Genomic DNA, 15,304 nt, shown 5'->3' on the forward strand with positions numbered 1-15,304 from the left:
TTAGTAAGGTTTTAGTAACTGCCCGATTTTCGTTTGTCTGTTTCATCCAACAAAACGTGAAAGTAGCCTACATCTTCACTGCTTCTATACCAATAATAAGAAAACACAATTTTAGGCTACCCTGTGTTTAAAAACTTTTATTTAAAATTTTTCATTTTTTAACTTACTGTATAGTATACACTGTAAAACATTATATGCTCAATAAGTTATGACAACATATGTTTTAACATTTCAACTTTTTTTATAAGGTATAAAAGAAAAAGAATTTTTTTTTTTTTTTTTTTTACCATGAATTTTAAATAATATCAGGCATCGCGTTAGTTCAGGCAGGCCACGTCAGCCAAGTTCGCATCAGCTGATAGCCAGCTGTTCATGACGGGTTCCAATTAGTGTCGACATCACAGCGGCACATAAACTCCCATTCCTTCAGCATTTCATCCATAGCATGGCTGCTCGCAACTCCCTCCTCCAATCCCAACTCCACCCAACGAACATTTAATAGTTCTGATTTTTTGTTTTTCCTGTACAGTCATACATTGCAAGCTTTTATCATGTATTTGTATTTTTAAAATTCATGTAATTGAGTATTGTAATATGCATGCATTTACTGGATCTCTTCTGTGGGGTTGGACTTGCTGCTCTCCCCGCTATGTCCAGACGTAGCAGCATGGACAGGCGTAGGAGTTTTTGCCCAGAACAGAACCATACCGCCAACACTAACTGTATGCTATAATTGTAATAAATGTATATACTTGGCAAAGTGGTCCTGACTGAACTATATGAGACTTTTCTGTGCAGAATCTCTCATCTACACTGTAAGATGACACAATTTCACTGTTGACCCTAAATCAAACCCAAACCCAGGATAGAGAGGCTGAGTGAATGAGGTCTGAACTGTATGGATGAGGGTCATTGTGTCAGAGACGCTGTAGAAGGAAAGAGTTCCTGCACTGTGATCCACATACACTCCGATTTTAGAAGATCTGGAAGACACAGGGAGCTCAGTCTCTATGTTATTGTGCCTGAACAAGTAACTGGAGGGAGAGCAGAACAAACCCCAGGACTGATTATTAAATCCAAATACATACTCACTGTTCCCTCCCTTCCTGCCAATGCTCTTATATGACACTGCTATAAACACACCTTTACTTCCACTCCACTCAACCTCCCAGTAACCACGTCCACACACATTCTCTTTACACAACACCTGCAAACAACAATCAAATCTGTCTAAATGTGCAGGATAGCGCTGAGGAGTGTTAATGTAAGTAGCCGCACTGTTGTCTTTAAAGAGAAGGAGGAAATGATTCGCTGTGTTTGAATCCAGATTGAGCTGATGAGAATCTGATGAAGATAAAACACAATCAGTTCATTCAATGTTTGTTAGATTGTGAAAGCATGCATATTTCTAAGTGTGTGGGTCTATTTCATGTATCTACAATACAATGTGATTTGCATAATTACAGTACTCTTTTAATTTAATAATTTATTTAAATCCCCTTATGGCAACAGACTATGCAGTTTATTAGTTTGTGTGTGTGTGTGTGTGTGTGTACACACTTTAAAATGCCTTACACTGAAGAAACTGTTCCCTGGTCTTGGGTTCATTAGTGGGAGTTTCAATGCATGTTACTATGGAAATAAACAGACATAATTGCATTTTCCATAAATATATATATTTAGTCCTTTTTGATTCTTCTACATGTTTCATGATGGCAGACTTATTTTTGAGAGTAAATGAATGGCTACAGGTACTTTACCTCCATTAAAGATCTTTTCTACCTCTTCTGTACAGAAACCCTCTAGTTTGTCCTTTAGGTGAGAGATTGACTTTGCCACATCTTGGAAAGAGAGGAGAGAACTCGCAGTGATGCTGTGCAAGTCTGCAGATTCAGGAGGTGCAGCGATGTACTGAAACCTCTACAGAAAAAGAAAAAAATATGTACAATAAATATGCAAAATAATAACACGACAAGAGACTCCTAGAGAAAACTTGATAGATTCCAATCAGCAGCGGATTATACCATCAAATCAAGGATTTCCTGACTGGGCTATGCCCTTGTCCATTCATCTGTATACTATTACAGACTGGACAATCGACACAGGAGAGTTGCCCAGACATTCAGGCCAAACTTGAATATGTGTCAAGTAGCTTAAGATAAATCTTCTTGCTGAACCTGTTTGTGATTATTTTTATATAGGCTAATGAGAACACAGTACTAAGCATCAACTGATAGAATTCATGACAACATTGGACCTTGAAGCTCTTCTTAAAAACATACCTTCGGCAGCGGGAACTGATGGCCCATTATTACTTTGAATTATACGCTCTGAAAGATGGACAGAATTCTAGGGTACCTCTGGTCCACAGAAAACCGAGGTTACACTGGCTAACTGGATGTTACACTGGCTAACTGGATGTTCTTTCTTTTCCTCAGAAAACCAAGGTTACACTGGCTAACTGGATGTTACACTGGCTAACTGGATGTTCTTTCTTTTCCTCAGAAAACCAAGGTTACACTGGCTAACTGGATGTACTTTTTCAGACAACTCTAAGGGAAAAGGACTTAAACATGCTCTGCAATGCCCCCGCAACTCTTGAATATTCCAACCCAAGTGTTTCCGATTACACAGCCCCTGCTTGTCTAGCCATATAAGCTATATTTGGTGTAGTGATATCGTGGTAGTACTTCCCAAAAGTATGTGTTAAAACTTCAATGATGAAGTGTGACAAAAGAGAAGTCACGTGAGGGTGGAATTGCCCATAGAGTAGTCTGTTTTGGGTGACTTGACTGAATGAGAACCTAGTTCAACTCAGACTTTGGCACAAAGTAAAGAGGGTCTGCAGTGAAGAGGTGTATTGAAGTAATTGTATGAGTGAATTGCCTTTTTATGTATTTTGAACAAATAAAGGACACATTATAGCGGTTACTTCATTGGGTCACCTGCAGGAAATAGACGTGATCATCTGTGTGTGAAAGCTGCTCCAGCTCAGCATCTCTCCTCTTCAGATCATCAATCTCCTGCTCTATTTGCTGCAAGATTCCTTCAGCTCGACTCACTGCAGCCTTTTCCTGAACTCTGATCAGCCTTGTCACCTCAGAACGGCTTCTCTCAATAGAGCGTATGAGCTCGGTAAAGATCCTCTCACTCTCATCCACTGCTCCCTGTACAGAGTGCTGTCAGGACACAGATCACAATAAACTCTTACAACTACCCACAAGTAGCTTTAGTGCAGCTGAAAGTGTCCTTAAACTGCTCAAAACTTACCTTGTGAGACTTCACAGCATCCCTCAGTTCTCGGAGCTGCTTCTGTCTCTCCTGGATTCCCTGCTCGAACTTTCTCTGTGTTTCTCCCAAAAGCCTCTATGGGTAAACAAAAAGGCTGTAAAAGCTCAGAAATATTACATAAAACTGCGGGAATCACAACACCGTGGCATTAGCATTTATTATTGTTGTTAGCATTAGCATTGGCACACTGGTTTCCATTCATACCTGTTTCTCTGTCCTCTCAGTTTCAGCTGTTACAGTGTCGTGGATTTTATGTTCATCCATCAAACATGGATAACAAATGCACTGCTGGTCAGTACGACAGTAGATTTCCAGCTGTTTGTTGTGTTTTGGGCAGATCATCTCTTGTAGTCGTCTAGTGGGATCCATCAGATTGTGTCTCCTGTCTTTAAAGAAACTCTCATGTTGTTCAAGATGACTTTGACAGTAAGAGTTCAGACACTCGAAACAGGATTTGACGGCTTTGTATTTTCTTCCAGTACAGACATCACACCCCACATCTCCAGGTCCAGCGTAACTTTGAGGACAGGCTTTTTGAAAATTTGTCTTCTTTAGTTTCTCGACCATCTCAGCAATCATAACATTCTTACATAAAGCAGGTCTAGGAGTGAAGGTTTGTCTGCACTGAGGACAGCTATAGATTAGCTTCTGATCCTCCTGATCCCAGCAGTCTGTAATACAGCTCATACAGTAACTGTGTCCACAAGGAATGGTCACTGGATCCTTCAGTACATCCAGACAAACTGGACAGCTAAACTGGTCCTGAGAAAAACTGGCTTCTGCCATTTCGCTGTATACAGTACACCCAAATAGAGACACACATGCAACAGCTTTATAACAGTATTTCCTGGTTATGTGTTTCAGTGACGTGTGCAAAACAGATGTGTCTGTGACTGTGAGGTTTGGCTCACGTACAGTAGTTCCCACTTTAATATTTACATATTTGTCCATGCTAACGTTACTTAATTGAAAGGATGGTATACGATAAATGTAACAGTAAATGGAAAAACCTATAATGTGATATTATATATCGTAAATTAATAATATAAAAAAGCTTCCTCAAACAGCCACCCCAGAATAATGACATTAGACTGTTAAATTCCTCAATCTAAATTGCGTAACGTGAACTAAAATCAACTCGAACGCGTGTTTTTCCCACTATGACATCCAATCATGGCAAAGGCATTATGAATATTAATTAGGATCTGCCTACGTTGCTTGGTAACCTTGCTCACGCTTTCAGGTACGTCGCCTTATTTATATTCATAAGCCAAGCTTTCCCCATAGTAGGATTCGTAAATTCGTGACGCATTACATGTCTATGATTACATGGCAAAAAGGTCGTAGTGGGTGAAAATGCTAACCGGAAATGAGTGAATCCAGCTATGTCTAGCCGATAAACGTTGTTAAAATAAAGATATCGCAGGGTCTTCCGACGGTGTGTGTGTGTACAACATTAAACAAATAAATGCAGTTAAATATGATCACTCGCAACAATGAAATTCTTTAAAAACGAGTGAGCGCGTTAATTAGCCACTAGACAGTTAGCAGAAGAGAGCACACATTGTACAGCTGTACATTTTATGTTGCTTACCAACACGACTTCCAGTGGTTAAATGGAAATATTTATAGCCTGATGAGGTTGTAACGTTAATTTGAATCCGACACGTTTGTTGCAATCGAGGTGCAGACAGTTATTGAGTAAACGGGTAAATATCCAAGTTTTTTGCACTGCAGTAGGTAACGTTATTTCTGTTTCGACAAACGTAACGTTACTGATTTCTTTCTGAAATGTAAACAACAGCAAGCGTGGTTTCACTAAGGTCCATGATACTGTTGCTATTGATCTTAACATGTATAACGTCGGAGATATCAATTCCTACCAATTTGTATGTAAAACGTGGAAGAGCTTTCATTACTGGTGTCTAAATATGGTTCTCAATGTACATAGCTGCTACACGTATTCGTTTATTTCCATTAGTGGCGATTTATCTGAAACCCCATTCGATATAATGATTTTTAGTTTGATATTATCATTGAGGTTATTCGAGATTTTGTTACCAATCTAATCTCTCCCATCCCTTAAATTTGCCGTATAGATGTTCTATCCTGATCAAAACATTTTGTTAGTAAAACAAATCTTGAGAATGGTAGATAATTTATTGTGTGGTTCTCTGTGCTTGTCTATAGGTGAATGAGTAAGACTGACTTCATCTCTGCTGATATGGCAGAGATAAACCGCATCCATTATGAGCTAGAATATACAGAGGGCATCAGTCAACAGATGCGGATCCCAGAGAGGCTAAAGATTTCCTCCAGCTCATCAGAGGAACCGCCTGGTCCCCTTCTCGACGCATCCCACAGTACTATGATGCATGTACCAGAAAGGATTGTAATTGCAGGTATTAGCAAAGTCATGGTGTAGGTGTAAGTAAATGAAATGTTAAAGAAAGCAACAGCCAACTAATGCCCATTTTTAACTTATCAAGGAGGTAGCAATGACGCCCGCTTCGGGAGACCCAGAGATCTGGATTTGATCCAGTCTACGCCACTAGAGACTGTTGAACTGAAGACACCACCACGGGTTCTTACCCTCAATGATCAACCTCTGGACTTCCTCGAGCCAGAGCCAGATTCAGAGCCAGCAGGCAACTCCACTGCCCAGCCAAGAGACGAGGTAACAAATAAATCAGGAAAATGAAAAACTTTGAATATCGTTTTGACTTCTGAAATTGCGAGCTGTTGGCCCTCTCTTCACAGATGCGATCTCACTTTAGATCAAGAAGGGAGCGCTGTAGGAGTGAGAACTCAACAATGCATCGCAATGGACAGATAAACAAACATGATTTGTGAGTAAAAATACACCAACCCTCTCACTAGCATTGGTACTGTGTATGTGCATAATTATTAGGCAAGTTGAAATCTGATGATCATTTATTTTTCCAACACATTTTAATTCTTAATCCTGTAAATATGAAATGATATATATATATATATATATATATATACACACACAACAATGTATTGAATATATATATACACACACACACAAAACACATGCAGTGCAATACAATGATGATTGAGAAATGTACTAATAAACATTCCTAAAAAGCCTGATGTATCATATTTGATGCTCACATTTTAACATTATTAAAAAAAAAAATTAAATACATTTTCTTACTGGGCAGTTGAGAAACAATATATGCATTGTGTCAAAATTTTACGTTCAATGAAGTATCAAAGTGTCAAAAAGGCAAACTTCAAGTTTAACAAAAAATGGTTTTGTGGATAAAAAAATATATAAAAAAAATTATATATATATATATATTTTTTTATCCACAAAATCATTTTTTTAAAACTTAAAGTTTGCCTTTTTGATACTATATATATATATATACACACACACACATACACATTTCAATTAATATGAGGGCATAATAATTATTAAATAAATGTGGCAATAATATAGTAGGATTTGTTTTTCCACTATATAGTTTTATAATTGCGACTATTTTAATAATGTTTTCAAATCAAGCTGCACATACTGTTACTTTTACTTTGTTGATTTCTGTTTGGAAATGTTATGTAGACCCATTTAGACATTTTGTGTTTTTATATCAGATAGTGAGTCTTATCGCTCTTGTGTTGTCTGCAAACAGATAAATAAACATTACATGTCCATGTGTGATTCATGCGTCACAATCACATCTCTCTTTGTTAGTGCAAGCCCGTCTCCATCCCGTGTTCCTGTCCGTACTTGTCTCCCTCTCATCAGCCCTGAGGACGGTCAGAGCTTAAATAGTGCCACTGGTGTCCTTGCCTACATCAAGAGCACGACTCGCAGGGCTTACCAACAGGTCCTGGAGGTGTTGGACGACAGCCACCGCAGGTGGGCTCTTCCCAAATGATGCATCTCTTTTAATAATGCATATGTAAATTATAAATGTGTGTGTGAATAGTAGAACTAAGTCAAATGCATGCTTATTAAGTAGGGCTGGGTATTGTTCAAAATCTTTCGATCCGTTGCCAATTTCAATACCTCAGTTTCGATACCGGTTCCTAACGATACTTTTTTCAATACCAATTTTATGAAATCCATTTGAACAAGATTACATAACACATTACCTCACAAAAACTTTGGTTTTATTTTTTCAGTTTGACTCATGCTCCTAGCCAGTGCAAAAAGGAACAAAAAAAGCACAAAGGAACAAAAAATGTTTTATAAAGAGCTCATGCTCACCAAAGCTGAATATTTTTAATAAAAAATACAATAAAACTTGTAATATTGTAAAATAGTGTTACAATTTAAAATCTTATTTGAATATTTCAAAATGTAATTTATTGAAATTAATTGAATTCAAAGCTAATTTTTCAAAATCATTACTTCAGTGTCACATGACCCTTCAGAAATATGAAAACCGTTTGCTGCTTAATATTTTGGAAACTATGATAAATTTTTTCATGATTCTTTGATGAATAAAAAATTCAAAAGAACAGCATTTATTTAAAAACGAAATATTTTGTAACATTACACGTTTTAATGTCACCTTTGATAACTTTAATGCATCCCATCCTATTCCTTACTGAAAAAAAATTCTGACTAACCAACCCCTTTTTTGAACGGCAGTGTAGCCTACATTCAGTAGGTTATTATTTATTGCAATATAAACACTGTCAGAGTGATCAACAAGGTATCTCTTTATTTACCAGTCAAAGGTCTGTCAAGCACTATCAAGGTCTTCATCATATTTGTCTTGGTATACCGGTCTTTGCAGCAATTATTTTACCGCAAATACTGCATCACGCGCTGTTGGCATCGAGCCTGGAGAAATGTACCCACACTCTTGATCGACTTTTCCACATCTTTAAGGTATTATGTGTGTGTGCTCGCGTGTCATTGAATATGTGCGCGAGTTTGTGTGTGCTCGTGTCTCATAAGTATGCGCGTGGAGGGTATGCGCATGGAGAGTTTGTGCGTGCACACGCGCGTCTCATATGAGTATGTGCGCGGAGAGTTCGGCGCGTCTTGTGTGTGTAGAGTTTTTACGTGTATGTGCATTTCATATGTATTTGTTTGAGCACTGAAGTTGATGAGTTAACTCCTTGGGTATTGAAATCTGGATTCGAACATGTCATTTTTCGATACTCGATAGTATCGAGGCAATTCGGTCGGTACCTAAAAAGTATCGAACTTGGTACCCAGCCCTAGTATTAAGCGATTTCTGAGAAAGGCTGTTGAAAGTGGATCAAACAGAGCACCACAATACACTTGTAGCCAATCAGCAGTGCGGGGCGTGATTTCAAATATCAACAGTGTTTCTCAGAAATCACTTACTGCACCTTTAAGTACTGCACTTATTTAAATGAATCCTTATTTGATTAATTTTTAAGGGAATAATAAAAAAATTCTAATCGTGTGTGTGTGTGTGTGTGTGTAGTCGGACAGCTCTTGTGACTTTTGATCTAGGTCTGGAGAACACTGCTGATGATGCGGTCTTAACAGACGCTGCCTCACTGCGACGACAGGTAATGTTTAACTCCTCTGCCTTTAACTCTTGTGTCCATAACAAAATGTCCATAAGTCAGGGTTGTGAATTTTCCTTATTTTGTATTTTCCTACTTAAAAAGTATGGCCCACGTGGTTTCTGAGAAAAAAAAAGCTGCATTTTCAAATACATTCAAAGATGGCATGAAACAGAAGTTGCAATTGTCTTTTCTTCCCTATTGTGATGTATATCTATGGAAGCTTGTTCCCGCGCTTGAATGAAAAATAAAAACCTTTTTACACGGAATTGACAGTTTATATCTTGCAATTCTGAGGGAAACAAATCTGTCTTTTTTTCCTCTGAATTGGACTTTATATAAGTAAATTTTTCATAAATAAAAACTGTAATCTCTATATCCTTCTAAAACATTCCTATAATCTGCTGCAATCAAAATTGCCCTTACCCGTTATGAAGATGCAAGGAGATGTGCCGACAGTGCACAACGAACAAAAGGTTTATTGGAACAAAAACAGGAAAACAAAACCCACGAGGGGGCAAAACAGACTAGGAGAGACTAAACTTAGACTTGACGAAAAACAAACAGTAGAACTTTCTCTAGACAATACACTCGACAGGATACTCACAAGGAATGATACAGGTAAGGTAACACGCAGGTAAGAATCACAATGAACCAACAAAGGACAGCAAACACAAGGGGATGATATAGGGAGACACTAATGACAAGAACAGGTGAAGCTGACTAGACAAAAATGACAAGACGAGGATAACAAGGGAGCGGGGAATGTAACAAGACAACACAAGCACATGGCCCAAACAAAAGGCCATGTGCTTGCACACAAAACATGGGTCTGTCATGATCCTGCCTCAAGACTAGAGAAAATCAAGGACACGAGGGCAGAATCATGACAGAACCCCCACCTTAAGGAGAGCTTCCAGACGCTCCTCAAGGGGACATCAAACACAGGACATGACAGACACAAACCAACAAAACATGACAAATAATAACAAAGGCATACACGAAAACACGACAACAGGGTTGGGATGCAACAATAAAAATAACAAACACGGGAGGGGGGGGGCGGAGGAACAAGAGAGTTCATGGGGGATAATCCAGGGTGGATGGGTGGACTGGGGGTCCTGGGTTTTCGGGACGAGGGCGAGGAATCCGGGCAGACTTGGATGGGGACACATGAGTAAAGTCTTGGGGGTAACACTCCAAGGCTGAGAAGTGGCGGGGGGTGACCGGGGGAACAGCAGGTAACGGAATAGGATACAGGGGGTGTAGTAGGCGGCCGAGGAGTGGAGAGAGGAAATGAGCTCTCAGAATCAGACCCGGAATCAACGCTTCCCCAAGCGGAATCGACTCTCCTCATCTCTGATTCTGTAGTGGCGTTGAAAGTAGCTGACTCGGGATCAGTGCTCTCGGCGGCAGGCGTGGGTGCTGGGGACGAGACAGGACAGACAGGGACTTCAAGGATCTTGACAAGACGGGACAAGTACTCTGACAGGGTTCTTGCAGCAATGACGACCGGCATCTCTTGATTAGCTGAAACGGAGCGCAAAGCAGCCTCTCAGCAGCCGAAATCGGCCGCTTCCCTCTCTGCAGCACTCACGACTGCAAGCTCGGGAACAGCCCTTACTGCTGCAGACACTGGAGCACCGCCCTCAGCAGCCAATTCAGGAACACTACCGTCGGTTGCAACGGGCCCTGAGACAGCGCTTTCAGTTGTAGCGGGCTCAGGGACAGCGCCATCCGTAGTAGGCTCTGGGACAGCGCTTGCAGACACAGGGGATGACAAAGGACAAGAGACCCTCATCCTCCTCCTCCTCATCCGTTGCGGAGCAGAAGCCTCTGCCAGGTTCGCAGCCGGCCGGGGAAGTTCAACAGAATCCAATCCAGGTAGCGAAAGAGCAGCCTCTGGAAGGATTGACTCCGTAGCGGAGGACTCCGAAGCGGACTCCCACGAGGGACGTCTTCCCAGTCTACCGCAGAGACTAATGGACGGAGGTGACGCCTCAGGAGTCGAAGCGGCGTGAGCCTGGTCCCCAGGCGTGACCACAGCTAATATATGACCCTCTGGGATCACGGGCAACTTGGCAGATGATGAGCTCGTGGGTGCCTGTGACTCTCCCCGAGATAAGCAATCCACCATCTCAGTGAACGAACGCAAAACCAGCTTCTCCCGTTCAGCCTGGGGTGGATGAGGGTTGAGACCCGCGATGAGGTAGCAGTTAAGGAGGACATCAGGCAGGAAAAACCTCCTCTCGTTCGCGACCCGGGCATATTCCCTCATTGATTGCTCTCCCTGGGAGGGAATCGGGAGTGTGCCCCTCTTCGAGTCAGCGATGGTCCTGTGCCACCAATCTATAAGGTCATCTGGGTTTTGCTTGACATAAGAGGACATTCTGTCTGCTGGGTTCGACTCTGGTTGGTTCATTCTGTTATGAAGATGCAAGGAGATGAAGCCAAATGCAGACAGTGTACAATGAACACAAGGTTTATTGGAACAAAAACAGGAAAACAAAACCCACGAGGGGGCAAAACAGACAAGACTAGGAGTGACTAAATTTAGACTTGACTGATAACTTGACAAAAAACAAACAGTAGAACTTTCTCTAGACAATACACTCGACAGGATACTCACAAGGAATGATGCAGGTAAGAATCACAATGAACCGACAAAGGACAGCAAACACAGGGGGATAATATAGGGAGACACTAATGACAAGAACAGGTGAAGCTGACTAGACAATAATGACAAGACGAGGATAACAAGGGGGCGGGGTATGTAACGAGACAACACAAGCACATGGCCATAATACCTTAAAGCACAAAAGGCCATGTGCTTGCACACAAAACATGGGTCTGTCATGATCCTGCCTCAAGACTAGAGAAAATCAAGGACACGAGGGCAGAATCATGACATTACCTTTAGATTAAAGATGTAAGATGTCGATTCAGGGTCCTCGGCGGTGCCTCTAACCAGTTCAATCTTGGATTCGAATGCACTGGGCGTTTGGCAATATTAATATTTCATTACAAAAATCATGAAATATTGATAGGGAAAAATTACTCTTAGACTTGTTTAAAAGGTTTTATGAATCACCACAACATGATTTCGTTTTATTTTAAAAAGATTCAGAATAATACAAAGACAAAAAGTCCAAAGGCAAAAATAACATAAACACGTGTAAGTCTTTGTCCGAATTGCGGCCCTGAAAAAAACACCTAAGGCTTTTTATACTAACCCTGCTATAGGCCGCCTTCTAACTATGGGCTGTCATTATAGTTCGGCCAATTCCCTTATAAGGTCAAACTTTGGACTTATTCTAGTCCTTTATTAACATACACTTGCAGTAGCACATATTTAACATATCTATTTCATTTTCACACCTATTTTGTGCAGCTGATACACAAAAGCTTTATTTGGTAAGTTTTTATATTGCAGCCCTTTTGACCTTTCTCTAGTTCACACATTTTCTATGTCTGAGGCAAACGATGTTCACAGTTCCCCTTTAAAAATACATGTGCCCAGAAAAAAAAGTCAAAATTGCCGGATGTAAACTCGCAATTGTGAGGAAAAAAGTCACAATTATCTTTTAAACTCTTTTATTCCCTGGCGGAAACAAGCTTCCATGTATATCTGAGTGAAACTGCTTCGGAAACAAGAAAAAAATGTAGGACTGGGCATTGATTTTCTCCATCAGGAATTGATTGGATGGTTGTGGTTTGCCATTGCTGTGATGTCATGTGAGTGACAGGTTGTCCCGCCCTCGCGCCAGTAAACGCATCATCAGAGATGTCGCTTATTGTGTGCATTTGAAAATCTTCCCAAATGTATAATTATAATCATTTATAAATCTTTTATCAACAAAAGAAAAGCTTTAAGGTCTCCCTGCATTTTATCTGCCAAAATAGAAGCTATATGTTTTAATGTAAAGCAAACCATGAAGACAGCCAAATTAATTAGTTTTATAGTTTTATTGTTGATCTGCCAAATAAAAATATTATTATTAGTAGTAAAATAAAATGTAATTTTTTATTTTACGGCACAATAGTGTTATTGTAATTTTCCTTCTCAGTTTTCATCCTTAGCCGATCACATGCATGATTAATCATGTGTTTTGATTTACTGAACAGATCATCAAGCTGAATCGAAGACTGCAGTTACTGGAGCACGAGAATAAAGAGCGAGCCAAGCGGGAAATGGTCATGTACTCCCTCACTGTTGCGTTCTGGCTTGTCAACTCCTGGATCTGGCTCCGTCGCTAAACACCCCTCTTCTCCACTCATCCTTAGATGGTCTAACAAAAATAAAAGACAGTTCAGTCACATTGTATATTAGGTATTTTCTCATTCACAGACTTTTCTGTTAGTTAAGGGTCAAAATAATAATATAACCGTTGCACTACTTTCAATAACAGGTCTAATTATGCTCTAAGAAATGTGGTTATTTTTAAGTTTTTGCATTTCCGTTTGTATACTGTTTTTGTAATTGTTCTGTATGAATAGTTTGATGGTCCACTGCAACGTGATGTAAAGATGTAAATGTTCGTAATATTTCATTAGACATTCCATTTTTGTGGATGCATGAAACTCATTTTTCAGTTCAAATATTTTGAGTCATTATTTATGCTAGAACATATTTAAAGTTGTGGGATCACCAAAGAATTAAAGTGTAAAATGCATAAACTGTATTGCTCGTCACTGAATTTCAGACTCTTGATCATAAGAAGTCTATCCTCCTGATTTTTATTCATTTTAAATATTTTATTAATATCTGAGCATACATGCCACTGCGTTAAATCCTACAATAGTGTATCTTCCTTCAAAGATCGATGGGAGCAAAAGTGCAACACTTCTTTTAAAGCATATAAATAATAGGTCTACCTTTTCTTAAACAAAATATCTATAACAGTTGCTGATACTCAGTCTAAAAAAACGTACAGTATATTAAATATCACAGAAAAGTCACAGAACTGTGCTAAGTGACAATTTTTAACACTTCTGCAACAAATAGTCACTTTCAGAACACATCAGTTCATCTGCATGATTTGCCCTTGAGCCACTGGGTTCCTGTCACATGGTTTATCCTCCAGCTATGCAGTGTCTGTCCAGCTGTTTGCTGTTCAGTGGAACGGACAGGGTTAGGAGCCGAGGATATTAGTTTCAATACCATTTACACGTAACTACTAACTGTGTCTATCAATATTTGCTGGGGAAACCCCCAAATAAAGATTACACACATCTCAAAAAGTTGCTTTAGATATCAATATAATTGTTTGATTTTATTTTGTGTTAGATATTATTTGTTGGTTTATGTAAACATGCAGAGTGAAGACTTTGAATGTTTCATCACATTTTACTGTTTATTAGCATCTCACGTCATGAGTTTAAATCGAGGCAACAACACAAGGATGGAAAAACCTTGTAATTGAATATAATTTAAAGTATTTTGTAAATTATTTAATTAACAGTTGACACTTGGTGGGGGAAATATATATTAAATGTCACAGCTTGCTGAGGTCATTAAGGACATTCTAGGCCTTTCTAGAATTATATTTTTGTTGAATCAGAGATATATTGAGCTGTAGTGTGGATTAATCCACTGGATGACACTCAGGATGCAAATCAGATGCCTTTGAACTTCAAGAATTTCAGGAAAGAATACTGACTTGTACATAATTTACAGTATGTATGCTATCTATATATGAGATGTAGTTGTAAGAGCTTAAAGTAAAATTATAAAGGTAAAGATAAATAATTTAAAAGATCGTGCTTATTCATCAGACTTTATACCGATTTGCAAATAAATACAAGATACTTTTATTTCAGCAAAGGTTTGTTTTTCACTCCTGTTTATTCATATTATCCATATTGTAAATATGTTCGTCATGTGTGAATGTATATCTTTCTGACTTTAACTGTATCTTTAAACTTTTTCACATTTTTATTCTTGAATTAGGCTATAGTATTTTGTCTTGTATCTTATGTGTGCAGTGGAAGCTTCATTACATTACCAAGAACATTCCTGCAATAACTCTCTTTATGATCCTATGAAAGGTTGTTTCCGCCACAGAATAAAATAAACTTTTTTTCTGACAATTATGACTCAGTTTCTCGCAATTGCGAGTTTACATCTCGCAATTCTGAGTTTTTTCTTAGAATCGCATGATATAAAAACTCGCAATTGCGCGTTATAAAGTCAGAATTGCGAGTTTAGGGTAGGCTATCTATGACCATAACTCACAATTTTGAATTTAGGCTAGCCTATATCTTATTCTGGCTTTATATCGCGCAATTTTGAGTTTATCTCGCCATTCTTATATTTTAAGACGAGGCTGAATCCAGCTTCTTATTCGCAGCTGCTTATTGACGCTATCCGTTCCACCTTAAATGACGCGAACTGCCGCGTTTGCTGGCTTCTTATTGACGCTCAACTTAGGGACCGTGCGGTTTTTCTCTTTTTCGCGTTTTTTTAAGGGATCGTGTTACTTTTGTGTCT

General features: G+C 39.2%; 2 protein-coding genes across 5 annotated transcripts; one reads left to right on the forward strand and one right to left on the reverse strand.

The window, feature by feature from the left end:
* Window positions 1-122: 122 nt before the first annotated feature.
* Window positions 123-4,140, reverse strand: ftr01 (finTRIM family, member 1). Of its 2 annotated transcripts, none has more exons than XM_077216684.1 (6): window positions 3,496-4,125; window positions 3,271-3,366; window positions 2,946-3,179; window positions 1,761-1,920; window positions 1,576-1,632; window positions 123-1,344 (listed from the first exon to the last, which is right to left on the reverse strand). In XM_077216684.1, the coding sequence occupies exons 1-6, from the start codon at window positions 4,075-4,077 to the stop codon at window positions 809-811; spliced, it is 1,665 nt and encodes a 554-aa protein (XP_077072799.1). In that variant the 5' UTR covers window positions 4,078-4,125; the 3' UTR covers window positions 123-808. The 2 variants fall into 2 exon arrangements, with proteins under 2 accessions (XP_077072799.1, XP_077072716.1); XM_077216601.1 differs by having other exon boundaries at window positions 266-1,344; window positions 1,561-1,632; window positions 3,496-4,140.
* Window positions 4,141-4,615: 475 nt separating this feature from the next.
* Window positions 4,616-13,491, forward strand: mffb (mitochondrial fission factor b). 3 transcript variants are annotated; one of them, XM_077217088.1, is made up of 7 exons: window positions 4,616-4,729; window positions 5,482-5,693; window positions 5,781-5,968; window positions 6,052-6,140; window positions 7,013-7,180; window positions 8,730-8,817; window positions 12,940-13,491. In XM_077217088.1, the coding sequence occupies exons 2-7, from the start codon at window positions 5,486-5,488 to the stop codon at window positions 13,069-13,071; spliced, it is 873 nt and encodes a 290-aa protein (XP_077073203.1). In that variant the 5' UTR covers window positions 4,616-4,729; window positions 5,482-5,485; the 3' UTR covers window positions 13,072-13,491. The 3 variants fall into 3 exon arrangements, with proteins under 3 accessions (XP_077073203.1, XP_077073143.1, XP_077073053.1); XM_077217028.1 differs by having other exon boundaries at window positions 4,622-5,000; XM_077216938.1 differs by lacking the exon at window positions 4,616-4,729 and adding an exon at window positions 4,736-4,992.
* The last annotated feature ends 1,813 nt before the right edge of the window (window positions 13,492-15,304 follow it).

The sequence above is a fragment of the Siphateles boraxobius genome, unplaced genomic scaffold, assembly GCF_051911475.1.
Source record: "Siphateles boraxobius isolate OS27281-9 unplaced genomic scaffold, OSU_SipBor_1 1, whole genome shotgun sequence".
Taxonomy (NCBI): domain Eukaryota; kingdom Metazoa; phylum Chordata; class Actinopteri; order Cypriniformes; family Leuciscidae; genus Siphateles; species Siphateles boraxobius.

What these genes read in the sequence shown, in the direction of transcription:
- ftr01 (XM_077216684.1), bottom strand. Translation starts at nt 4,077, where the DNA reads ATGGCAGAAGCCAGTTTTTCTCAGGACCAGTTTAGCTGTCCAGTTTGT. An exon ending in CTGAGAGGACAGAGAAACAG is followed by an intron (nt 3,367 to 3,495) that starts GTATGAATGGAA and finishes GTTTACCCATAG; the next exon opens with AGGCTTTTGGGAGAAACACA. An exon ending in AGAAAAGATCTTTAATGGAG is followed by an intron (nt 1,633 to 1,760) that starts GTAAAGTACCTG and finishes TTATTTCCATAG; the next exon opens with TAACATGCATTGAAACTCCC.
- mffb (XM_077217088.1), top strand. Translation starts at nt 5,486, where the DNA reads ATGAGTAAGACTGACTTCATCTCTGCTGATATGGCAGAGATAAACCGC. An exon ending in AGAAAGGATTGTAATTGCAG is followed by an intron (nt 5,694 to 5,780) that starts GTATTAGCAAAG and finishes TAACTTATCAAG; the next exon opens with GAGGTAGCAATGACGCCCGC. An exon ending in CAGATAAACAAACATGATTT is followed by an intron (nt 6,141 to 7,012) that starts GTGAGTAAAAAT and finishes TCTCTTTGTTAG; the next exon opens with TGCAAGCCCGTCTCCATCCC.